The sequence below is a fragment of the Pararge aegeria genome, chromosome 18 (assembly GCF_905163445.1).
Source record: "Pararge aegeria chromosome 18, ilParAegt1.1, whole genome shotgun sequence".
In the NCBI taxonomy this organism is placed as follows: Eukaryota; Metazoa; Arthropoda; class Insecta; order Lepidoptera; family Nymphalidae; genus Pararge; species Pararge aegeria.
In genome coordinates, this window is record NC_053197.1 from 14,189,224 (window position 1) to 14,217,077 (window position 27,854).

The 27,854-nt window shown below is 36.0% G+C and overlaps 1 protein-coding gene across 5 annotated transcripts in view; it reads right to left on the bottom strand.

Annotated features, from left to right (window-relative positions):
- The window catches only part of LOC120631615 (disheveled-associated activator of morphogenesis 1), a 179,414-nt gene that overhangs the window by 57,530 nt on the left and 94,030 nt on the right, over nucleotides 1–27,854 (bottom strand). For all 5 annotated transcript variants that reach the window (XM_039901271.1, XM_039901267.1, XM_039901265.1 and 2 more), the window contains one exon: nucleotides 6,880–7,038. In XM_039901271.1, the coding sequence (XP_039757205.1) occupies nucleotides 6,880–6,927 (48 nt within the window). In that variant the 5' untranslated portion in view covers nucleotides 6,928–7,038. The remainder of the gene's footprint in view (nucleotides 1–6,879; nucleotides 7,039–27,854) is intronic.

Genomic DNA, 27,854 nt, shown 5'->3' on the forward strand with positions numbered 1-27,854 from the left:
AGTATAGTTTTAAGCTACGATGGTTTCAAACGCGCCTTGGTCTAAGAAGAAGCCCACAACAAACTTAGCCAGTTGTGTTTTTTTTACCACCATCTCACATTGTCATTTAAAACTATTTAAAAAGCAACCTTCTTCGATTACTAATTCGCACACAAGCTTTTTTATCGTTGACGTAGTAGCCTTAATACTATAATAGGACTTTTCTTTAAGTTCAAAGTCTGTATCTTTAAATACAGAATGAACTTTTAAAAAAAGAGATATCTCCAATTCCATTGTCCATCTTTTTTACTGGCACAGTAAATACATAAGCTTTAATATATTTACTGTGTTCTCATTGAGGTCGTCATACTATTTGCGTTATACTAATGGTATCACCGTTTCACACTAATAATACCACCTTGTTAAAGCAATTCGTACCCAAAGATTTTTAATCGTTCATGTAATTTTTTTAGAAGTTAGTTGAAAAGAACTTTCCTTTTCTTTCCAGATATAAAAAAAGGCCTCGCGTTGAAAACTTATACCATTTTTTTTTGAAATCGTTTTAAAATAGAAGTAGCAATAAATCGTCACAAGAAGTATAACAAATTGCTCATAAAGACACTGTACACGTGTTTTGCAACAACGCCTCCAGATCATTGCACTAAATAATAATGCATTTCTATCAAGTTACACGAAACGCTACGAGTGCCTTCGTGGAAATCTATCATTTTATAATAACAAACACTATGCAAATTCTGACTAATTTACTTCACTCAAAAGCTTAGCTCACAAGTTGAATATGTTAACTGAACAATACACCTGCTTTGAAGATTTTACACAAAGTGCGTTGAACGTTAAAATAATAGGCGCTATACTAAATACTTTAAGATAAGTAAAGAAATAGTCCAAAACAAAACAACCACCGAACCGGGTGGCAATGGCGTTTTACTAGTTAAACCTTAACTAGTAAAACGATAAATTTGAAACCCAAGTAAATCTCAGGAAATGAAAAGACTATTTAATTTTCTTATAAACACTTACGGTATTTTAAACATCAGGTACATAACCAATTCGATACGTAAGTATTTCTTATTTCTTTACCGTATTTCGTATTGCATACCTGCGTTTTGGTGCGAATATACGAATACGCTGTGGATGCTGTAAATTACAAGAAGGCACAATTCGCAGACATAATTGTTTAAATGACCAAATGGTCCAGTACTTTGACAAAGGCGTGCATTGCGTAAAGCCTCTCCCCTCGCTTGTTTTTGTAACATCTTTCATACAATCAGCACGCGATGTAACAATAGTTTCGTACGCTCGAGATATCTCGCCGATAACTGCCGATTACGGACCGTTTAGCATACTTGTTAAATAGCTCTGTACTTTATACGTGCCGATGGTCGGCTAACATAAAACGCGCACCGATTAACGGGATTTCTTGAGATTTCAGCTAATCGCACACATCGTCGCACGCAATTAATCCCGATACGTGATAAGCTCACACCTGCAAGTATTTTTCCAGTTTCTCAACGAATTGCATTGAGCTCAACGTAGATATCTTCATCATCAACCAAATGCCGGCCCACTTCAGTGGGTCTACTCTCAGAATGAAAAAGGCTTAGGCCATAGTCCACCAGGCTGACCAATTTCGGGTTAGTAGACTTCGCATGCCTCTGAAAACACTATGCAGAACTTTGAACATGGGCGTTTTGAAACTGTTACAAAGTCAAAGTCAAAGTCAATAGGTCCATAGGTGGCACTTTTGATGCGTACATGAGAATTACACCGTAGCGAGATGATGGCGATAACTACATTTGTAAACTTAAAACTAAAGCTACGAGGGTTCCAAACGCGTCCTGGTCTAAGAAGAATCCCACAACAAACTTAGCCGGGTGTTTTTTTTTTTGTTATCACCATCTTACATTGTCATTTAAAATTATTAGAAGAGCAACCTGGTTAGAGCAATAATTCAGACCTATTTTTTATCGATTACGTAGTCCTATAATAAGACTTTTCTATAAGCTTACGTTTAATACAAATTTTGAATTTTCAAGATGATGACCAAGATGTCAATGGGTAGTTTATTGTAGAGTTGTATGTACAACTGTGTACTTTAAACGATGATTTTTTTTTTACTTAAAAAGAACATATTTTTTCAGCTTTTCCTTTTGGTACTGCATCCATTCTTAATCCCCAACGAAAAAATGAAGGTGTGTTATAATTTTGACGTGTGTGTATCTGTGATTGTGCGTCTGCTGCATTATATTTCCCGAACGGATGAACCTATTATGATTTTGTTTTTTTTTTTTTTTTGTTTAAAAGTGAATAAGTCTGGAGTAAGATGAAAATCGGTCCAAGATAGACCAACACAAAATGGCGAATTATATTTTTTTTCACAGTTCCCTCAATATGGAGTGCTTTACTACAATTGATGTATAGCAAATTAAGCTCATTTCAGAATCATTAATAGGCTCGGAGATTTATGTCCCACTGCTTCTAATTAGTTATAGCCAGTGCGTGCGGTAATTAAATTCTCTCTTTAATAAGTAGCGTGGTGAAAGTAGCACATTAATCGAACCTGTGACCCGCTGGAACCCGATATCCGTTAGGCTACACGATATCCTAGACGTCATATTACATGTTTCACAATTATACTAAACTAGCGTACCCAGCCCGCTTCGCCGGGCTAGATTTTGCTTTATTTTATTTAAACAATAAACTTACAACATTAATTTTTTTATTTAAGTCTCCTAATATATTATTGTATCACTCATGCGGGGAAAGTAGTATCTTGACGCTCGCTCTTGTGGTTGAAAAAGAACCGTTTGCCCATTTTAAAATTTGAGTGCGACAAGAATAATTTGAAAAAATTAAAATTATTTAAATTACTCAAATTTTAAAATGGGTTCTTTTTCAATCGCAACAGCGAGCGTCAAGATACTACTTTCCCCGCATGAGTGATACAAAATAGTATGTGCAACAAGTGCGACATCGATTACCCACTCAAGCGAGTGACCGCACTCGCTTCTCTCGTGCGTTCAACTTCGCTTTCGTGGGCAATCGACAACTTGTCGCACTAGTTGCACAATATACTATTAAATCATTTATTTCTCTCCGTATTCATTCTCTTCTCGATCGGGTGAAGATCATTTATCTACACCCATGTACACCCAACAATAGATTATCATCATAGTAAATAAAAGATGTATTTGACAAAAATAAGAGTGCTCCGATCGTCACAAAACTTCGCCAGGTCAATCCGGAGGTTCCTTGAAAGTTTCATTGAAATCGGTCCAGCCGTTTCGGAGCCTATACGGAACATACCCACACACTTTCTCTTTTATATATATAGATACCATTAAAGTCATATCTTGCAGTCAAGATTTTCATCAAACATAGCTAGCCCCGACTTACAATATAGAATAGAATAGAATAGAATATGTTTATTTACCATAACAACACAAACAGACGGAGTAACTTAAAATTTCATACTTAATTATTAATAGTTTATAAGTCTATGATGTGTCATATACAGTGTATTTATATACTAGTCAAGCCCTTTCCCCAAGCTTGGTAAAGAGGAGGCATCAAAAACACAAACACACACACGCACACGCGCACACACACACACACGTCAAACTTATAGCACCCTATAGGGGGTTAAAAACTGAGACGTCTCAAATCTTTTAAAATTATGCCTAATACAAGGTTTAATTCACTATTAAGAATCCATAAGACAAAGCATAGAAAACAGTATCCGTACATAAGTTGCCATTAAGTACGTTATTTCGTAGTTTCAATACATCATTAATGTCCATGAGTGTTATGTGATTAGCAGTTAATTCATTGACAAACAGTAGGTACCTACTATGTATAAATATATATGCAATCGATGTTATGATAATCAACACTACGATCTTTACGCTTTCGGGGGTACCGAGTTTGATACCAGGCACACAATTTTCTGAGCTACACATATGTGCGTTTTTAATTTTAACAATTAAATATCACTTGTTTTATCGGTGTATGAGAATATGCTGAGAAAACCGTGTGTGAAGCATTATAGAGAACTCAAAGTCGTACATCACACATTGGAACACAAATCGCCACCTAGCCCCAAAGTAAGCGTAGCTTCTGTTATGGGTATCAAGATAGCTGTTGAATATTTTTTAATGAATATAATACACATAAATGCTTATAATATACAGATAAACACCCAGACACTGAAAAACAATCATGTTCATCGCACAAATATTTTCCGGTTGTGGTAATCGAACCCACGGCCTAGAACTCAGAAAGCAGGGTCGCTGCCCACTGCGCCAGCCGGCCGTCAAATTTAGCCAGTCCTTGGCCAGTATTGGACTACGAGCTTAAATGCGGTTTATTTTTTTACCCGCGCGACTTTGTCCGCGAATGGTCTGTGAAGAGTTATGTCCTTTATCTCCGACAATGTTTATTAGATCTTCTTTTAAATTAGACAATACATGCTTAATAGTATAAAATAAAAAAATAATTATTATAATCGATTTATTGACAGTTTCTATTATATAGTATCCCCCGTTCAAAATATATTAAATGTAAAGAAATCTTCTAATATATAAGTATAGATTTCCGGATTTTTTGAGATATTGCGACCCAAGTAGTACAACAATTCATCACGCCGTAAGCTTCAAAACGCCCATACAAAATCAATGCTGAGGCGTATATAGCGACATACGTACAAATATAGACACTAGCTGTGTAATGTCTACATCATGGTATCTCAAGATATATGGCTATGAAAATAAACATAGGGTGTATATTAACTCGACGTTAAGCCTCTATACTCTCTCTCTCTCTCACTCTCTCTCTCTCTCACTCTCTCTCTCTCTCTCTCTCTCTCTCTCTCTCTCTCTCTCTCTCTCTCTCTCTCTCTGTCTGTCTGTCTGTCTGGTCGTTCCTTCATCACTGAAGATCGTGGTCCTCATGTGATCTCAACTTCGAGTTGGTAAACTTACATTTACAAGCCTCTATAGATATCAACCCATTACCGGCCCACTACAGGGCACTGGTCTCCTCCCACGATGAGAAGGCGGGGGTTAAGGTCGTAGTTCACCATGCTGGCCCAGTGCGGATTGGTGGACTCGCCTAGCCTCTATTCAGTCTGTCTATATTAGAACTGCACGGCAGATACAAAAATGCAGCTTTGTTCCCGTTTCGATGCGCTTGGCATAGGGGCATCGAACACTCCGCGACTGCACAACACTGCATGGTTATCATAAATTCCTTTGCAAAATTTTATACAGAATGGGCATTCTGTTTTAGCACGAGAATAGGCTTCAAGTGATGTGAAAAAACCTTATTACTCGGAAACGACTCTTTTGCAAGAATAATAATAATAAATATACTACTGAAACTAAGCGTAGCTTGTGTTATGGGTGCTAAGATGATTATGAATGTCATACATAAATAATTATAATATACAGATAAACACCCAGACACTGAAAAACATTCATATTCGTCACACAAACATCTTCCAGTTGTGGGAATCGAACCCACGGCTATGGGCTCAGAAAGAAGGGTCGCTGCCAACTGCGCCAGTCGGCTGTCTATGGAAATATATTATTAAGTGTTTTTTTTTAATTATCTTGTTTCGCCTGGTGGTAAAAGATGCAGTCTGAGATACTAACGGGCTAACCTGTAAGGGGCATGGCAGGTATATTAAATCCATGCATCTTAAAGGTTTCGACATCGAACTGGAACGCTAAATCGCATAGCGGCACCGACACTTTTGTCGGTAGTGTGGTTACTAGCGACGGCCGAAGCCTTCCACCAGCTAAAGTGTACTAGAAGAGGAAAAATCCGAGAAAAACTTAAAGCACGGTCGTTGTACCCATAGTCAATAACTGCTGAGAATTATGGCGAAATGCCACAACAAATGGCAAAATAGCGCAATTCAACAACGATTTATGGCTTATATCATTTAAATAAAGCTCGACTGACAGCCGTCTTAAAATCGTATATCGAGTTCCAGCCTACATTCAAATCGATTTAGTGTCGATTTAGCGATGGATATGAAGTATGTTCTAAATATACTAGTGCTATGCAAATATTACATCGCATAAAATATCTGGCTATAATAGCCATTTTATGAGAATAGTACTAAGAATGGTCAGCTTAGCATGCCTTTATAGGTTAGAACTAGCATTTTAACATCGAGACTCATATTCCAAAAGCATGCCAATTTTCAAGAGACCATCATTGGTGAAATTGGAACAATACCATGCCTCTTGAGACATATAAAACAAATTTAAATTTGAAATTCCAACTCAGTTCTGCAAAACCGACGAGGCATTCGGGCATCATATACCTACCCTGCCTACAGACGGATTTGGAAAATTATTTTTCGTTTGGAAAGTGTTTTAAATTCCGAAATGGTCCCATTGAAATTTCATGCCTATTAGATCTGATCTGATTTTCATTCATGGCCACCAAGAAGGTAACTTATCATAAATTCTATTTAAATTTCGAAAGAAACAAATGAACATTTTACTATCATTGATTTTAAAAAGTAAATATAGTTTACAAAACGAGTTCTAGTAAAGATATGGTTGAGAAAAGTACTATAACAGGCCACAACTAGGCATTGATGCTTTTACACGGCCGTCCATCGATGCCACACCCAGACACCCAGACACCGAAGAACATTCATGTCACACAAACATTTTTTTTTTGCAGTTGTGGGAATCGATACCACGACTTTATTTATATATTTATTATTTATGTACTATGAATTGTTATTGTGAAGATAAGATACATGAAGTGTACAAAGGAAAGGAGAGGCCCTTTGACGCAGGAAGCAGGATCGCTGCGCCAACCGGTTGTTTATTGTAGAGCTAGAGTATAGGCGGCACTGACCTGCAGGCAGGGGCACATGGGCCAGCGCCGGCGCAGTGCGTGCGGCATCTTCTTGCGCGGCGGCTCGGGCTCCGCGGGCACGTCGCCGCACGCCCAGCGCACGAGCCGCGCACGCGCTGCCTCCGCCGCCTCCACGCCGCGCGACCACGACGGCAGGCCCTGGGAAAAGACAGTGCCATTAATAATCTGTATTGCACCAATCCGCGCTTGGCCAGCGCCAGCGAGGTTGACGACGGCCTAAGCCCTACTCATTCTCAGAGGAGACCAGCACGGATAGCATGAACGACAATTATATTCCCGGGGAAATGATAAAAAATTATCTTCTCCCAGAGCTGTATCAACTCTCTACACTGGAGCACTGGCGCACAAGTATATAATATACATTAACATTTTTTGTGCACCACTCAGAAAAACGAAAAAAAAAATAAGAACAAACACATGAAGTCGTCGCTGTCGTTAGCTGCAAGTGTAGCTTCGCGCCGATAGTCAACTGGGCCGTCCTTCTGATTGACTGATACCGAATATTCAAAATCTTGAAAAATATTTTATTAATATAGACCACAGGCACTTATGAAGGGTTCATACATTTAACATGTTAACACTAATGTTAGGTGATGGTGATAATTGCATTTGTTAACTTAAAAATAAAGCTAGGCTAGCTGGTTTAAGAAGAGCCCACAACAAACTTAGCCAGGTTTTTTTTTTGTTAACAAAGTTGAGTTCATATTTAGCTATGAAGTTAGAGTAATTCATATACAAGTTTTTTTATCATACATGTAAATCTTAATATTATAATAGAATTTTTCTATAAGCTTACGTTTTATATAAACTTTTAACTTACTGAGAGACATCTTAAGTATTTCATCTGGTAATTTCTTGTAAAATGATATATAATTATCCTTATTAATTATTGAATTCTGCGCATCAAAACGCACGAAGTTCGAGAAGTCATAACGTTTCATTTGGTCTATACCAACTCATTGCAAATATTCAATCAGGTGTGAAACAAATAACACAGGTTGTCCTGCAAACGTAGGCTCAAAATGTTTCATATCATCGTTTTAATTGTACAAGCAGCTATTGGGATATTTTGCTATGCAAATTAATAAATTTAATAATTAATATTTATGACCCCGTTTTGTGTGTTGATGAGTTATAAAAAACTTAAGGATTAGCATTGTAAAAGTAATTAGAAGCCTACCTTTAAGAATTTATAACTCGTACTGGAGATTTTCTTCATTTTATAACATCTGCATACCCTCTCTGCACGCCACTGGATGTAAGTATACGGTTGTGTCCACTTTTAATAATCAAGAATTATAATTTTATCACCATTTCTTTGTTATAATATATTTAACAGGATGCAAGCAAAATATTGTCAATATCGGTTAAGCTGTGTAGTCCGCCCACACATAGGCTAAAGTACTACTTTGAGAACATGAGAAGTGAAAAGTATTTTATGCAAAAAATTTGCGTCCTGGAAATGGACATAAAATAGTTGAGCGTCCTTTCGTTGAGCTTTACATAGGAACCAAACAAACAAACAAATAAAAAAACAAACACACTTTCCCATTTATAGTATTAGTGTGGATTAATAATATAAACGTATTTAGCTCTCACGCTTCCACACAAAGGATTACTCATCGCTAGGAGCGACCAGATGGCCGATAGATTAAGAAACCTGTGAACTAGCCGAGACCAGCTACACCGCTCTCTTCCCTAAGAGTATAACAAAGACTTATGCCCGTTAACACTAACGACGAACAAGGCAATGCCTAAGTAAGTAACGCCTAAACAAAGAAGATTCCACTCGCACAGAAACACACTACTCAATCGTTTTATTTTATCTTGTCTTTGCTATGGAAGAGTGAGTGAGTTTTTTTATTTTATTATAAAGATATATATATATTTGGAACTTTTATCCAACACGGATATGCCAGCCCTATCATCCCTTAAGTAACTAGGTAAATACCAAAAAACTTAATTGTGACAATAATACCTGCTATAAGAGAAATGTATTAGATACAATCTGCTATTTCTGCCTACGCAAAAATATCTCAACAACTGACATGACATTTTCTGTGGTGACATAGGTATTTTGATGCTGACTAGGAGGTCTCCACAACATGTATCATTCACAATGTAAGAAACGAAATAAACGATTTTTATTTATTTATTGTTTTTTATTCCTAGGCCTACATGTACCTTTCATCAATCGATATCGACTAGGCTCATATAACCTTAACCTAACATATCTACGATTCTTGCCGAAAGGTGTGGAAGCGGTGATAGCCCAGTGGGTAGCACTTGGACTTTCGGGGAGCCGAGTTAGAATCCCAAAGCACCTCTAACTTTTCTAAGTTATGTACGTTTAACGTACGGAAACCTTTGTGCCTGAGAGTTCTCCATAATGTTCTCAAAGGTGTGTGGAGTCCAACACTGGACGAGCGTGGTGGACTACGGTCTTAACCCTTTCTCATTGTGGGAGGAGAAACGTGCCCTGTAGTGCGCCGGTGATGGGATGATATGATGTTGATGATGAATAGGTAAAAGTTCTCAAAAATCATAATTTTGGGTCATCCTCTTTCAGAATATATTAAAGGCTGTAATTACAAGTCCCTCATGTGGACAAAATCTCGATTCTTGAATGGGTCGATGAAACAACTATAACATTATTTGCTTTCATCGGAGTAAATCAAAAGTGTAACTTCTGAGCAGCAAATGATTAAAAAACCGACGGCAATTTTAACACAAATAAGTGAAATAGATAAATAAAAAAATAAATATACTACGACAATACACACATCGCCATCTCGCCCCTAATTAGGCGTAGCTTGCGTTGTGGATACCTACTAAGACATATACATAAATACTTTTAATATACAGATTGTTTATCTGTATATTAAAAGTATTTATGTATATATCTCAGCTATATTTTCTATAGTATCACAATATTTTCTAGTCGTAGGAATCGAACCCACAGCCTTGGACTCAGAAAGCAGGGTCGCTGCCCACTGCTTCAATCGGCCGTCAAATTTGATAGACAGGATAGTATAAGCGGCGATAGCCTCGTGGTTAGGATTTCAGCATCACTTTCGGAGGGTCTCAGTTCGTTTCCCCTCTAACTTTCAGAATTTATGTACGTTCAAATCAATTAAATATCAATATACTTCACCGGTAAAGAAATATATCGTGAGGTTTTATTTACATGCCTGATGTTCTCAAAAGCGCATGAAGTCCATCAACCCGCATGGTGGCTCTCAACCAATCGGAAATCGGTGTCATACCGCAATTGGTTTCGTAAAATTCATAATAGTAAGGCGATAGCTCGTCTAACTTTTATAATTTTTACCAATAGTATTAATAATAATTTTAGCAATCCTGACTCTGCTAACTAAACCATGTAACGAGATCTGCAAATCATCTAACGAGACCGGAATCTAAGTATACGTTAAACAACACAATTTCTCCAAGCTCTAGTCCCGTGTGTTATTTCGAAAATGGATTTGTAACTTCCGCTTTAACAAAAACAAATATCACAAACATACGTGGAAGAAAAGCGAAAACGAATTAACTTTCTTCTGATGCAATAGATTTAAAGGAAGTGTTAAACGAAACGCGAATAACTCTATCGTAAGTAAAATAAAGTGTTTTTATACTGATTTGTAAATTTATGATACTTTTGTAAATGAAGAATAAGAATAAAGCGTTTTTGACCCTTGTAAAAAATACAATATTTTTTATGTATATGTTGATTGTTATGTACCATTTTGAAAAGAAGTTGTCAAATAATAAATAGCTATAAATGATGTTTTAAAATGACATTGTTTCTATTTAACGAATTAGCGAAATAAAAGTACTCTCAATTTTTTGAATTTGTCTAAGAAAAGATTCTTCAATCTATTGATTACTTTTAAGTCACAAAAAAAGTGCCAAAAAATAATTAAAAACAAACACAATAGAATGATTTTATCTTTATGTAGATATGTTTTTCGAATTTTTTAACAATGTAAAGATTGTTTATAAGAGAAGTAAGGAAAAATAGACTAGCTTTGGCTTTGTGTTGCTCTGAGTTATTGCATAGCATATATAGCATTACATTCGAATACCAAGTTACAAAGCTGTCTTACCTGAAAAGAGAAACAACATTTAAAGCTATTATTGCACAACTTCCTTTCAAAATAATAAGACAATAGTCTTTCACGCCATTTTGAGACACAATTAAAGTTTACACCCTGAAACGTATTTAATGTAATAGATTAAGACAAAGAGGCTTCATGAGAGCTATCATAGAGTAAAAATGTCCTACTAATTTTGATGTCAACTGTCTGGTGTCTAAAATGCGGGGCATACTTACTCGTAAATTCAATCGTGGGCTTTATTTTTTCTTTTTTCAATAAATTAATACAAATGTCTCAACTAATTTGTATAACATAAATACTCCATGTTGAAGCCAGCTGAATTCAGTTGACCTTTTTTTTCCAAAGTAATGAATCATTCATTATGTATATCACCTATTTTGAATAATGCGTGTGATTTAAAGTCTTAACTAGACGTTTAACATAATTATACTGTTTAAATAGGTGCCGAAATATGGTAATATGGTAGAATTATACCTTTATCATTATATGAACGAATGAATACCGTACGATCATCTTAATGAATATTTACTTACTTCTTTTCAGTGACAGCTCAATTAATGATAAGTAATGGTAGTGATAAATGGAAAGTGCCACGAACACCCGGAAATCTGTTTTACGTGGCGTATAGAACAAATAAAATCCTCCTGGTACTCTCATGGTTCAGGTATTTGACTGGGAAGCCTTCGTTCTTTAAAACCCTGAACTTAATAGGGCTACTAGTTCAATTGTATTGAATTTGTACAAAGTCAAAGTCAAATATTTCTTTATTCAAATAGTAATTATCTTAACATCATTAAATGGTAAAAAAATTAATATGTAAAAATTGGTGTGTGGTAAGAGCAGAACAGAATACACCACCCTCATCCAGCGAGTATCGAATAAGGCGACAAAGGTAATACGGAAACGAAAAAAAAAATATTCATTTATTTACCACCAGTAGCTTATTTACCAAAGTACAGTGGAGGATGGAGGAGGTTTTTATCCGCAGTTCACTTCATAATGAATGTATGTGTAGGGCATGCCAGTTAATGGTATCCGTGAGGATTTTTCTCCTCCACACATTAAATAAAAAAATACTAGCAAAGGAAAATTACAGAAATATAGAACGTAATTCAAAATGTAGGTGGAATTGCGTTCACTTTAACAACTTAACATGATATATTTTTAATAAATGAATATTAATTTGGTATAGGTACTCCGCTAAAAGCAGGGGAATCTCTATGGTGTAATTTATAATTTCTTCAATCTGTATACTCCACACCAAAAAGATCTTAGGCAATATAAGTTATGCATGTTTCATTCCGAAACCGGAGTATCCTCAGGAAACTTTTGACTTTACGTTGACTTTACAATTAAGTTTAATTTTAATGAATTCAAAATTAAAAGCATTTCGAGTACATGTTATATATATCAATTAATTATTTTTAAATTGAATGTTGCACTATCCCGTTTTCCGTACCAAACATGCTTCATTTACCAAATAGTGTCTGGAGAAGATCGCTTCAAGCGATAAGGTCGCCTTTGCGCATATTATATATTTATTTACCTTTTGTTTGGTTTAATTTTTTTTTCTTTAGTGTAATAAACTTTCTATCTATCTATCTATCAATGTAAGCAGTTGACTAGCCAATATTAAAAAAACTTAGCATGATGACTATTGGCTTTATTATTTTTATTCTTATGAGCATTAAATAAGCATTACATAATATAAAAAGAAAAAAAGTTACCGATTAGTAAATCTGTAATGTACTCTGTAGATACAATCTATTCATTCTTCTCATTTCTCTTGATTATACGGTAAGCCTTAAGATGTGAATCAATTAACTAGATTATCTCATACTCATAACTTCTTATTATTGTTAACTTACTTCCGCTCCCACGCCACTTAGTCTCCTCTAACGCAATTATCTGGCGTTCGCGACAGAACTACTTTTTCAATTCAGCAACGTTCCTTCTTATTTTATGTTGCCCTATTATATGTGGCATTTCTACGTTTTTATAAATTTCTCATTATTTATAGTGATAATTGATAATAGATAGACTGCCTGATGGTTCGTAAAAAACCATCGACTAAACAGAGCAACTCTTAAAAAATTTACGTCGACAAAGATCCAGACAGACCGACAGAAATAAAAAAGAATTACAGTTTTGGCTTCAGTATTGATTTAGAGAGGGCCCTCTAAAATAAAAAGCCGCGGACGAACTGACCTAACAAAATCGCCCATGGCGGTAGTACTTCCTATAACGAGCTCTATATATCCAAATTTAAAGAAGTAAATACCTACCTAGTTACTCACCGAAAGTAAAAAACAAAGATTCCTAAACCAAGTTCATCTTAAGCAACTTGACAACACGGTTAAAAGACACGGTTCACCGCACTGGAGTGATTTCAACACAAGCAAAGCCATTGTTCGCTTGAACTTTAATTCGGCATTTAGCTATTGCCGGAGATCGGAACAGATGATTACAATGTTCCAATGACGTTTCCACCCAGAGCCGTTTACATGAAATGTAGTTTTGGTGTGTGGAAATCTTGTGAGTTATGTAAAACACGCTTGTTTTCGTGTCAGATGTGAACGATGTGATATTAATCGCAGACGCTATTTGCATTACTTATTTATTCAAACGAACTGTTGCCCGCGACTTCATCCGTTTTTTACATATCCCGTGGGAAGTGTCCGTTTTTGTAGGTCTAAGAACTATAATCCTGCAGTATCTGGTTAATTAATATATTAGACCAAAATGTTGGTACCCTAGGTACATTATTGCAATTTTTTTTAAGGATTTCTAACGTGACAATTTAGCGTTCCATTGGCAGCATAAAAAAGGCTTAAAGTAGGCCCAGTAATTTCGGGCAAACAAAAAATTATTTCCTCTTTAATAATATCAGTGAAAATCATCTTCACCTAAAATGAATACAAACGTTCCTCTACAGTGGAACTCGTTTCTTATTTTATTACAATCGTAAAGTACTTTTGTGCTTGATTGTTTGTGTGGATTTAAAAAAAAACTTTCTATCCCAGGTAATCCTATCGGTTTTCGCGGGGTTTTAATAAACCGAACGTAGTCGCTGGTAACAGCTTGTTGCAAACAATATTCTCTAATGTTAATAGTCTTTATGTTGAACCCACATTACCTTAAGATCGAAGAAGAAGAAGGAGAATGTTTTAAGAATAAGAATTGGGTATTCTTAGGACTTTTCTTCGCCAATAGGCGTGAAATAACTCTACTATCTTGAGGATTACTCAAACAAGGTGAAATTTTTTTAAAACCCAATTTTACACGGCATAAGCTATAAATTTGAAAGTAGTTTGTCCGATCCCTCAAATTCGGTATGCGAACTCTACGAGCCTGAATTTTATTGAGAATTTCTAAGTTAACCTAGGTTAGGTTAACATTATAAATATCAATTTGTACATTCCAACATCAAATGACGCACCTAATATCCATATCAATGGCGGAGCAAGCGTAACAAAACACATACAAGGCGAATCGAATCTAAATATTCCATGTCGATCACCTTTTCTCTACTGACCGTGAACTTTTGAACTGAATCTGTGTCAGGAAACATCGTCAACGCGTCTACTTCACTACTCCGAACCCTCCCCTTTACAAGGATTTCACAGGTTCACGTTTAGAAAGATGTTTAGGGTACGAAAACTTTAGTTCAAATCTTTTTTAAATAGCTAAACTGTGCCCTTAGTATAAGATTGGATGCAATCGAGGAGTCGTTTTAGAGTATCAAAATACTTGAACATCGGAATGAAAAAGATCGTATTTGCATTGTGTTAAAGCAAATTTGTCTACAATTCTTCATCTCGGGTTTGGACAGAACGTTTGTAAAACAAAAAAACAGAAGTACAGGATTAGGTTCATTTTACGTTGATCTCAGAGTTCAATACTCGAAAACGACTCCTCTATTGCGAGCGGCCAAGTAATGTAGGATACTGAACTGATAATAATTCATATCGAATCCAACAATGATCTATGTCGATCACCTTTTCTTTGCCATCCGTGACTATACAACTATGCAAATGTGTCAGGAAACGGCTGTCAACGCTTTATTACTCGAATCCCTTCCATTAATTACGCTGATTTAATAGGCTTTAGGTTACGTTTGGCGCATTGCAGGTTTCAAACGGTCTTTGAGAAAATTTGCATGATTTTTGCATTGCCGTATTATATAATAATAATAATATCGTTTATTTCTTTCATCAAAATTGCACATATAATGAGTTGACGAACTGGCTACCCTAGCTAGATTTTATCTGTGTTAAGGATAACCAGCCCTCGCCCCCGGAACATACATAGACAGATTGAAATAAGACATTACTATTATGCAACTTTAATTGTAACTTAAAAAAAAGAAAATAATAAAAATAGTTAGTAAAGTGTGTGTGTCATATATTTTGTGTGTGATGTATTCCGATCTAGAGGGCGTGAATGCCTGCAAAATTACTAGAGGCTTAAAATTTTTTTTAACGGTTATAGCCCAGTGGGTAGGAGCTCGATTTCACCGCTGGACTAAAGGCCTCTCCCAACGGGAGGGTTTGCCCATAATCACCACGCTGGGCAGACGGATTGGTGATCGCAGTAGAAGGTAGTAGATGCATAGTGAAAGCTGCTGCGTTATCCGATAGTCCCTTAATCGCAAGCACGGTTAGCATGAGCAGGAGACAATTTTATCCCCGGGGAAAGGATGAACATTTATCTTCTCTAAGAGTTGATAAAGAAAAGCGTTGATAAGATAAAGCTGAGCTTTATCAACTCTTAGAACACTGGCGCACCAGTGGAAATAATATACACATAATATACGCGTAATAATAAACGGGGTTAAATTTCTCCTATTCCCTGTTCCCATGCTTTAGCAGATGGACATGTTAATTATAACCCTTGTATGGATATGTTCGTGGGATATAATTTTTGTCCCCTGCCTGTGCTAGCCCTGCTACTATAACCGTGGGATGAGAAGGTGGTGAAAACTGTATTCTGATCTGCCTTCACCACGTGGCATATGTATTATTATGTATATAATAGAACAAAAGTTCACTTTCACCCAGCTCGTACGGATCAACTTATCTCCGATACTAAAGGCTAGGTACGTGATGCCCATAGCAAGGTCGACCCCCTTACACACTAGCGTGCCGCGACCATCGTCCACGGTCAAAAGAAAGTGGTCACTCAGATACATTGTTCTTACTTTGGCGCAATACGCGCTTTCCACGCTCAATATGTCGATGACAATATGCACTTCATCATTTAAATGTGTTTTAATATTTGATATTGTTGATTGTTACAATTGATTCATGATGAATTCATCTACACGACTTTGTTTTTTTACTTTTTTCAATCATCAATTCAACTGACGTACACAGCTGGACATAGGTATTTTATACGAAGTTCCTAAATCCACAGTCCTGGACAGCTTGTTTCGAGCTGCCACCAGCGACTTGCTTGATGTCTGCCCACCTCGTTGGAGCACCTTAGTACCTCAACGTCTATCGATTCTCCGAGCTATGTGCCCCGCCCATTGCCACTTCAGCTACGCGACTCGCTGAGCTATGTCGGTAACTCAAAAAAATATTTGTTTAGAGTGACTCTGATCCTTCTTATGAAGCCATATTATTATTATTATTATTTACAAAGTAAGCGACCACGTCAATAAATCATCACCGTCATCAGTCATCGTAAGTTTTCAAATATATACCAATATTATAAATGCTATATTGTGCTTTTTTTTTTTTTTCTTTACCTTTGTTCGACCTGTTGCAGCGATATTAGGGACTTTTTCACACAGATAGCTTGTAACCTGAGGACATAAATTTCATTTCGAAGAAAACTAATATAACTTCGTTTTAGCAAAGTACCTACGATGTCACAGTATATACGATCATAGTAAAATTTTGCATAGGCACATACACTCTGGAATCGGACATAGGCTACTAAAATAGCAGTTCCCGCGGCATTTTCAAAAAAACGATCAATACAGCTACTTACTTAATGACTCATATTTTTATAAAAGTCAGTTATTGAGTACGTCCGCGTTTGTTTAAGTTTTGTTAAAAATCCTACAAGACTTTCTTTTTCCCTGGTTACTAATTATTCGCCAAGATGCAGTTATCAAAATCGGTTTAGACGCTAAGTACCAAAAGTAATTTTTATGATACGCAACGGAACAGTTTGCGGTTGTTATTCCGGAATAAACTGTAGGTACTTGAAATATAATATGGCACCAGCCATAATATGTGAGCTATGTGGCAAATAAACATATACTTTCGTATTCATGATTATTTTGAAAGCAATATTGTGTTGAAGTTTTGTAGCGAGCCGAAATTTAAGTAATTGTGTTTAATTTCACTGGTATTTTTTAATCGTACGATTTAATTACTTGCACACGAAAAACATTTAAGTACTTATGAGGTAAGTATATATAAATTTTATATATATATATATATATATATAAAGTAACTATATGTAAATCCGATATGTGCTTCGAATGGATTATTAATATAATTGACACTCAATATTATTTTAAATATAATGTACATAAGAATAGTTGGATAAACTTAGTACTAACTTAAATTAAAGTAAAAGTAAAAATAAACTTGTAGTGCAATTGTGCTGCATAAAATTTGTCATTCATTTAAGGGTAATTGTATATCTTTTTATAACAAATTACCAGATAAAAACTTTGAGATGTCTCTCAATAAATTCAAAGTTCATATAAAACGTAAGCTTATAGAAAAACCCTATTATAATATTAAGGATTACATGTATGATTAAAAAGCTTGGGTATGAATTACTCTAACTTTATAGCTCAACATGAACTAGACTGTGAGATGGTAATAACAAAAAAAAAGCTTGGCTAAGTTTGTTGTGGGCTCTTCTTAGACCAGGGCGCGTTTGGAACCCTCCTAGCTTTAGTTTTAAGTTAACGAATGCAGTTATTACCATCACTAACATTTGTGTAACATGTTAAATGTATAAATATATAAGTGCCTGTAATGAGGTCTACATGAATAAAACATTTTTCGAATTTGATTATTTGAGATAGGCTAAGTTTAAATGATAGAACCCATTAAATATTAACTATATATATGTATCACTAGCAGGGAAGAGGCCCTTAAGTTCAGGGTGACTCTCAAGAAAAGTTCCTACTTCGCTACTAATATTACAAATGCAAAAGTGAGTTGTCAAGATAAAATTGTTTAATGTAGCATCTTTTGGAATTTCAACATTAGTATGGAAGTTGGTATTTATAAGATAAGTAAGAAATATCAATCAAAATTGAGATTCTCTTTTGAAATCATCATCCATCAACCCCTTATCCAAGTGCGGATTGGTAGACTCCACACGCCTTTGAGAACATTATGCAGAACTCTCAGGATTTTTTTCTTCACCTTTGAAGCAAGAGATATCTTAATAGCTTAGAACTTGTCAAAGTAAGACGCGCGTGGTGGAATTCGAACTTGAAGCCCCCCGAAAGTGAAGCCGAAGTCCTAACCACTGGACTATTCACCGCTTTTCATTTGAAGTATCCATTAAAAAAAAGTTATTATTCCCAAAAAAATACAAACAACAAACAGCGTATGAGTAGACAAATAGATTTTAATTTAATTAGTTACAGCGTTGACATCGATAAAACTCAATAGTGTGTCAGGGGGTCATTATCACTATGCGCATCACGGCGCGCACACTATGGCCTGACTGGCCACTTCAGACGATGACCGTTTGGGTGAAAGTGAACTCGTACCTACTATACACTTTGTGAAACTATTTTAGACCCGGCGCACTGTTGTCTTAAAGCTGGCCTCACACAGCCGGAATGTCTCTCTCAATTCATAATCTGATACATAACTTTGGGCACCTTGCCTTACATACGAGTTTATCTTAAAAATTCAGATTGATAAGTCTCGTGATTCCCAACACAGGCAAACGTTTTTATGGAAGAGGAATTAATACTGCCCGCAATGGTCTGGGTGTAGATAATTAATTAATTCTTAATGTGACCCCCGTATGTGTGAGCCGCTCTATTATATATGGGAATACGCAAGTTATGAAATCATAATCCACACTAAAATTATAAATGTAAAAGTTTGTCTGTTTATTTGTTTGTCCTTCCTTACTAACTAAGCCACCAATCAACTTTATCTTTGGCATCGAGTAAATTGAAAGGATGGAAAGAGGCATAGGCTGCTTTTCTTAATTATTCAGAACTTACCTCAATAACATTCTTACAGATAAATCTGAGAAAATCATAATGTGAAAATATCAGAATGTGTGTGGAGCACACTGACATTGTATGGTATTTCGGGCTTTCTGAATTAATATAGATTATGAATTCAGGGAGACATTCCGACTGTGTGAGGCCAGCCTTAAAAGAAGAAGGTGTTGACTTTGATTGCCGGTTGAGTGTTTTGAGTATTCGAAATTGGTTTACATCTTTTGTACGAGTTTGTACTCAGCAACGCGAGTTGCAAGAGTAAAAAAGCGTTGATTGTTTTCGTGATCAATCTTTACTTTCGCATCAAGAATCTATTACGAGCTGATAGCAAACAGTCTATACAATTTGACTTCATGACCATTTAATTATTTCAGGCAAAACTGTTTGAAGTATTTTATTAAAATTGTTAAGACTCCAAACCGATGAAACACAATCCGTTTGCAAAATCGAGATTTGCGTTGAGGGAATGATGAATATTAATGGTAAATAAAGGACTTTCGAAATTCAAAACTGTCAAGCTAACGTTTCCCCTTACATGCAGCCCGAACTTGAATCTACACTTGGTTTCAATGTACAATATGAAATCATTTACACTGACTTAAGACTCAAATCATTTTATTTACATTGCCTACATAAATTTATTTATTCATGTATATTCAATGCAACTAAAGACAACTTTTAGACTGTTCTGTTTTTTTAACCTGTGTGCCCGTTTAAAAATCTTCTAAATAAGTGTTATTACAATGAATTTTCAACCCAGTTATTTTGTATCAAAACACATAAGACTGCAAAGTAAATTTGTGACTACACTATAGTCACTTTTAGCAAAAACATGAAATTAAAGGACATTACCGATGAAGCCTTGACACTATTGAAGCCTGCATACCAAAAGTAATTGAGTCCTACTTATAATGATTAATTTTGAGACCTGTATCTAGACTTTAATAATAATAATTTATTATCGATTTAGGTACTATGGTCAACACAAAATTATCGGTTACATAATTCTGAATAACATTTTATAATGGAGAAGTCGATTTTAGTGAATTTAATGCATATTAAAAAGGACGCGAAATTCATTTGGTAACAGGATATTGCGAGCGATAATACAAGAATAGATTTCTTGTTTTAACCTACCTACTTTAAGGATAGTGGGTGTTTTGTTTTATTTTTTGTATTAAGTACATTTTATTTTAAAATTATAAATTAACCAGCTTCAACCTCGTTATTTTGAGGTTAAAAAACACTTTCAAGAGGTAATACTCTATTAGTAGAGGGGCAGAAGTTTCTCACCTTCTATATATATCGATACAATTTTATCTAACTACAGATTGTTGTAACAATTACTTAGATCATTTAACTGATGACCATTGTGTTTTTTTGTTACCATTATAATTGTACTAGTTTCTTTGTGCCCAATAAAGTATATTACATTATTTATATTTACCTGGTATATGTAATAAAGCTATTTTAGGTACATCACGCTATGATCGCTAAAAAAAATAGTACCCTTCCTCCTCACGAGCACCCGCCTTGAACATCATAAATGCAAAAGAAGTGGTGCTTCATCATTTTAGCGGAGTTATTTCAAAACAATGCATATGCATATTTAGTTTAGAAGACCTGGCAAGATTGTTAACCTAGCGAGCAAAAACAGCTTATGCAGTTTGTTTTTCTAAATGTCAGTTGTAGCAGAAACGAGTCGAGAGAAAATAGACCGACCGCTCAGCGTAATGTAACAAGAAATGTCAATTAGTAGAATAATTGGGGTCAGCGTGAGGTGACGCAACCGGCCATAGACTATAGATCCGGTTTTTGGTTTCCGCTTCGGACGTAACGTTTGGTGATCGTTCCGGCATTGATTGATTGTTAGCACGCGCCCTAATTCTATCTTTATCTTATTAATCAACTTTAAGAAAGGGCCGCACGCCTTTTTTTTTGCTCCAGCTACTTTGAACACTTTGAACTAGCTAGCTTGGAACACTTTGCTTTTCCGACCCACATACCGTGTGATGAGGGCAATAAGATTAAAACCTTGCTACATTTGACTACAATTCGATGCCTTTAGAAGCGTTTTCATCGTTTTCCTCTTTGTTTTATTGTGACATGAATAATGCAGGTGTTTCTGTCGCCGCTTACTTTCAATGCGGTGTGTTAGTCAATTTATCACTCGTAGTTCTCTTCAATTCAATGCATGTAGGTAGTCTTTGAACCGAACCGGATTCAAATGTAGATTTCTCACTTGGACTACCTACTCGAGTGAATTCTTGGTGATACGTCTAGTATTCACTGGTGTTTTTCTGCTTAGGGCTTTTATTTTAAACTCGCATTTATTCATATTGAACTCCAGTGTTTAAATTGCTGATTTTGTTTTCGAATTGACGCTTTGACGTACAAAAACCCCCCCTGGTGCAGTTGAGCGCTGTGGTCTTTCTTTTCTAAGTGGGAGGTCTTATTTGTGGGAGGTTCTATTAGTGGGAGGTCTTATGAGTGGGATTTGTATTCGATTGCAGCTACTAGTATTTATTTATAAGCAGATGCGGAGGACACGTCCTGTAACGTGCCGCCCTGTGTCCGTCAACCTGAGGCTAAGAGCCTCATGTGCCGGTAATGACACCAGCGACCACGCCTTTCAAACCGAAACTAGACCTAGCAACAGCAATGCTGGTTTGCGGCAGAAAAAGGCATCACGATTCTTCGGACGATAAGCTCTATCACTACTAAAAATATATAAATAAATAAATATACTACGACAATACACACATCGCCATCTAGCCCCAAAGTAAGCGAAGCTTGTGTTATGGGTACTAATAAAATACATAAATACTTATAATATACATATAAACACCCAGACACTGAAAAACATTCATGTTCATAACACAAAACATTTTTCCAGTTGTGGGAATCGAACCCACAGCCTTAGACCCAGAAAGCAGGGTCGCTGCCGACTGCGCCAATCGGCCGTCAAATAACTGTACATAACTGACATATAACTGATACACCCCTAACAAGTTAGCCCGCTACCATTTCAATGCATCACCACTTACCTAGGGCTAAAATAGACATTTTTTTTTTAATATAAGTCGGTACGGATAATTAGTTTAAAATACTTTTCGTAAGATTTATCACGACCAGGAAAGACTTCTGACAGAGACATATTATTACACTAGCTATACAACCTTCGAACAGAATACTGCAATTTGAGACGCCATACATTAATCACTTGTGTTCCTTATGCAACACCTAAAAAGTATACTAATATCTTTCATTTCGAGTTCACCTATCTGTGGTCAATAGTAGAGCTTTCTGTATGTTGGATATTGGAAAGAAACAGGCGTTACTTTGCGGAAATCCATGATATATTATGAAAATTAAGCTTAGTTTTCTATACTCCGCGAAAATCCGGATAATCTGTATGGTGTAATTTTTAATTTATACATATATATATATAACTAGCGCACCCAGCCCGCTTCGCCGGGCTAGATTTTGCTTTATTTTATTTAAAAAATAAACTTACATCATTAAATTTTTAATTTAAGTCTCATAATATAATTAAATATTAAAACAGTATAATTAACATAATATGTATAATTAAATATTAAATCATTTATTTCTCACCGTATTCATTCTCTTCTATTCTCTTCTCGAGCGGGTGAACATCATTATCTACAGCCATGTTCAACCAACAATAGAATATCATCATAGTAAATAAAAGCTGTATTTGACAGTTTGACAGTTCAAAAATAGGAGTGCTCCGATCGTCACCCAACTTTACAGGATTACACCCAGTTCAATCCGGAGATTCCCTGAAAGTTTCATTGAAATCGGTCCAGCCGTTTCGGAGCCTATACGGAACATACCCACACACTTTCTCTTTTATGTATATAGATAGATAGATTTCTTCAATTAAGACTCTTAACAATTATACATTGTAAAGTCAACATCTCCTGACTTTCGGAGCGAAACGTGCGTAGAGGGTGTCGAAGATCTGTTTGGTGTAGAGTATAAGGATTGAAGAAATTTCGCGGAGTATAGCAAATTAAGCTTAATTTTCATAATAGAGCTTTTTGCGACAGAGCTCTTCCGGGGAAGTACTACCGCCATGTTTATTTCTGCCGCTAAGCAGCATTGTTGCAATGATGTTTTCCGGTCTGAAGGGCGTGGCTTCCGGTGTAATTACGGGCACATGAGGCTTAATACCTACGCCTCAGGATGATGGACATGGCGGCACGTTGTAGGACGTGTTTCTTGCGTGCCCTGTTAAATGTTGATCTGAAGCTTTTGAATACAATCAGATGGGCCGTGATTGGCCCATCAATTATAAAAACTAGCTGACCCGTGCAACTTCGTCTGCACCAAAACGGTTATTACAGGAAAACACAAATAAAATGACATTTTCTAAAAAATGTATCCTAGCTAGATCGATTTATCCAATTATATACAAGGATGGCTCGTTTAAAGATATAAGATAATAATAAGACTTTTTGAATTTAATGAAAGCGTACGTCCGCGTAAGCCGCAAACGAACGTAAATCTAAATAAAAGGAATTTTTATGGGAAAAATGCAACAGATTTCTTTAATATACTTTCGACGTCACAAAGGATTTCTTTACTTTATGCACGTAACGATTATACTTTTATTGTCTTTAATGATCATAAAACATCCTTACTTCCTTAATATTAAAAATGCGAAAGTTTGTTTGTTTGTTTGTCAACCAAACAAATAGATTTTTGGAATAGACTTACTTTGTTTGGTCTTGTGGGAGGCTTTGGCCGTGGCTAGTTACGACCCTACCGACAAAGACGTGCCGCTAAGAGATTTAGTGTTCCGGTGCGATGTCGCGTTAAAACCTATTACGGATATGACTACCATACTCCCCAGCAGGTTATCCCGCTACCATCTTAGACTGCATCATCACTTACCACCAAGTGAGATTGCAGTCAAGGGCTAATTTGTAGTGGAATAATAATAAAAAAAATAAAAATAAGTTGAAAGGACGAAGAGTATCACAGGCTAAATTGTATCCTAGGAAAACAAACGGTTCCCACAGGGTTTGTTCTCATCATCATCACATCAACCCATTACCGGCCCACTACAGAGCACGGGTCTCGTAGTCCACCACGCTGGCTCAGTGCGGATTGGTGGACTCCATATACCTTTGAGAACATTATGAAGAACTCTCGGGCATGCAGGTTTCCTCACGATGTTTTCCTTCACCGTTGAAGCAAGTGATGTAAAATGTAAATTGTTGATATTGGAAAGGAGCAACTGCTGAGTTTCTTGCCGGCTTCTTCTCGGTAGAATCTGCCTTCCGAACCGGTGGTAGAGTCACTACACACAAACAGACTTGACGTTTCAACAGTGCTTATATTAGGCCTACTTGAAATAAATGAATTTTGATTTTTTTTTTAATTTTGATATTTTAATTACTTAAAACGCACATAACTACCAAAAGTTAAGAGTTTCGTGATGGGGTTCGAACTCACGCCCCCGAAAGTGAATTCGAGCTCGTACCCAATGCGCTATCACCGCTTAGGCGCCCGCTAGCACAGGATTTGCAAAAAACCGTAATAAACGCGGAAAACAGATAGTGATTCAATATATTTGTGCACAGATTCTTGAAATTTTCCTTAAATATTACGTTAACACTTTTTACTGTTATTCAGGTCAAGTGTTAATCTTGACAGTTGCATATTTTTACAATATCTCAACTTATAATCATCGCCATCATAATAAATTGGTGAGTCATTACAAATGTTATTACAAGTGAAGTGGTTAAAATTTAATAAAGTACCTTTAAAAGTAAATGAGAATCTTGGTTGTGAAAACATTGAATTTCTTTATTAGCATACTAAGTTGTTGACGCGACTTCGACCGCGTGTCATGTCCGTTTCCTGATGGATTTTAAATATAAATTTTAGAAGTAAAGGATACCGTTTAGTTATTTAATACAACCAAAAGATGCTAAATTTCTTCCAGCAAGGAAAATGCTGTTCTTGGCAGCGACCAATGCTTGCTGTGAGATCTAGATAGCGGCGTCACAATCAGTGGCGTGCACAGGGTTTTTTACCAGGGTATGCATAAAGAAGGAAGGTGCCATAAGATGGAAAAATCCTTCGCATTAATGAGTCAAACAAATATTTTAGGGTATGCAGTGCTTTTGTGCTTGTATGAAGTGCACACCACACATAGGTCACAATAGAAGTAACCGGTCAACGTGACACCAGGTACCAGGCGAACCTGAGCCGCAAGCAGAAGAAGAAGAGGAGGATAGTGTTTATTATAGGCTATTCATGAATATACAGCTTGTAAATAGTAACTTTAAAATCTTATTTCAAAAACTCTTGAGATGGAGAACTCATCATATCAACATATCGCAATGTTGATATGATGACTTTTGCTTTCATAGCGAGTATTATAAAGGTAGGCATTTATATGTAAATTAAAAATTTCACTTTCGATTGTATATGGCTGCCATTACTCCGAGCGGAATATGTAAAATGATCGTGCGGTGAAAATAATGAGTAATTAAGTAAGGTGTTCAAATAGAAAAGTTGTTTGAACCTGGTACGAATTTTCTAATTTACACAAGACTTATTTGTCTCACGAATAAAGATGATCTTACTTAGGTACACTAGGTAATATGTTAAAAGCATAACTATTAAACAATTATAACCGTACACATCTATATGGATCCATACTAGTATACTAGTACACCGTATTAGTGGGGTATATCTCCTAGTCTGTTTTTTATATGGGAAATATATCAAAAGTTGTACTCCAATTAAGTCACGCTGCGCCTAGGATATATAGATATCTATAAAATGGAAAATAATCATTCAGAAAACGCCGCTAGCATTGCTAGTTTTATTTAGAAAAGTTTTTATAACAATTAATGAAAACTAGGTAGGTTTTAATTCACATAAGAGCATAAGTGTTCAATTCATTCATCAGGGATATAGAATCGAATACGGTTAGGCGTGCCTTGGAAAGTTTTTTTGCACAGAAATGTTCCTTTAATTGGTCATATTAAAATTGTTGTAGCCAGTATAATGGGATTTAAGATTATCGGTACATTCAATTATATGGGTAAAACGACCTAGAAAACATTGCGGTTTGAATATTAAGGGCCTAAACTTACGGCTGACCTTCAATTATTATTCGTTAGGAAAAGTAGAATTGATTGAGCAATTCCAAAGTAGGCCTTCGATTCAAAATCTCAGAAATTATTATGAATAAAGATACTAAAAAAACAGATGATATTATAAAACACTTCTCCGCTATCGAGTTTCCTTTATTTAAAAATAATGTTAAGTTTTCGACTACGAATTTGGTAGACCACCTCGGCATTACTTGCACGTCGGTACTTTCAATGAGTATACAAAGAAGTTGACTACCTGAATACTCATAGTCATTAGAAATAGTATGACACCGGTGCGCAACTGTCTGAAGATACAGATAATGGGGGGCTGAAACCCTCGGATCGCCTGTCACGTCATCTTTTCAAGTGTTGCTTATATGTTTCTTCGCTAAATACTAAAATTCGGTTTAACTCAGCATTCAGCACAAGTGGCTGTAAGTAGATTGCCGTATGACATTTTTTGAATAATGACTTTCTCTGTGGTAACTGACATTTGCAAAATGAATTTGGTTTCACACAAAGGTCATAATATAGACACCTTTTTCTTCACAGCGAATGCTTCAAGACCGGCAATTAACCGGCTTTTAAAAAAGAGGAGGTACGGTTTTCGACTGTTCGTACTAAATATTTTTATTATTATTTTTTATAAATTTGCTATATTTTTTATAAATTTCTTCCTTAATTAATATAAACCGCTTTTGACTTCGTACTTTTATTTTTAAAGGGCTTCCAATGTTACTCGGGCAGTATTTGATGAGGCCATCCCATGGCAATAGTGGGATATCCTCAAATTGTATTGCTTACACAGTGGGTGTTAAACTTACGACGATGCTTAACGACGAACAATGATTCTGGTGTTTTAGTAAGTTTAGTAAGTAAGTTTCAGTTTCAGCATTAAAAGATGAAATAAAAAAATAAAAAAACTGGTATCCCTACTTGCCCTCGGGACGAAAAATTCAATCAATTTGAGCCACAATGTAGCGTTGGCGAGGTTTAACAAGAATGACATAATGATTACTTTCTCGCGACTTTTGACAAGTCGACAGGCGACAGTCGACAATTTTACCTCAATTAGAACCCAAAGGTCACACAAAACTCACAATACACATTTCTCTTCCCAACGGATGCATTACGGTCTTGTAACAATAAAGATACCGATAAGAGCCTTTTCACACGCAAATTTACGTAAGAATACTCTCGGTACCTGCTCGTAACAATGTGAAAATTGTTACTCTAATCAAATAGTATATAATGCTATAATTTTACTACCTCGTTGGTTTGTCGGTTAGTGGGAGCAATTAGTGATCACGTGGTACCAGGTTCGATAATCATCATCATAATAAACATTATTCACTTTCAGGGGGCTGAGTTCGAATCCCATCCTTCGAATTCCTAAGGTTTGTGCGCTTTAAGCAATTAAAATATCACTTTGTTCAACGGTGAAGGAAAACATCGTGGGGAAACTTG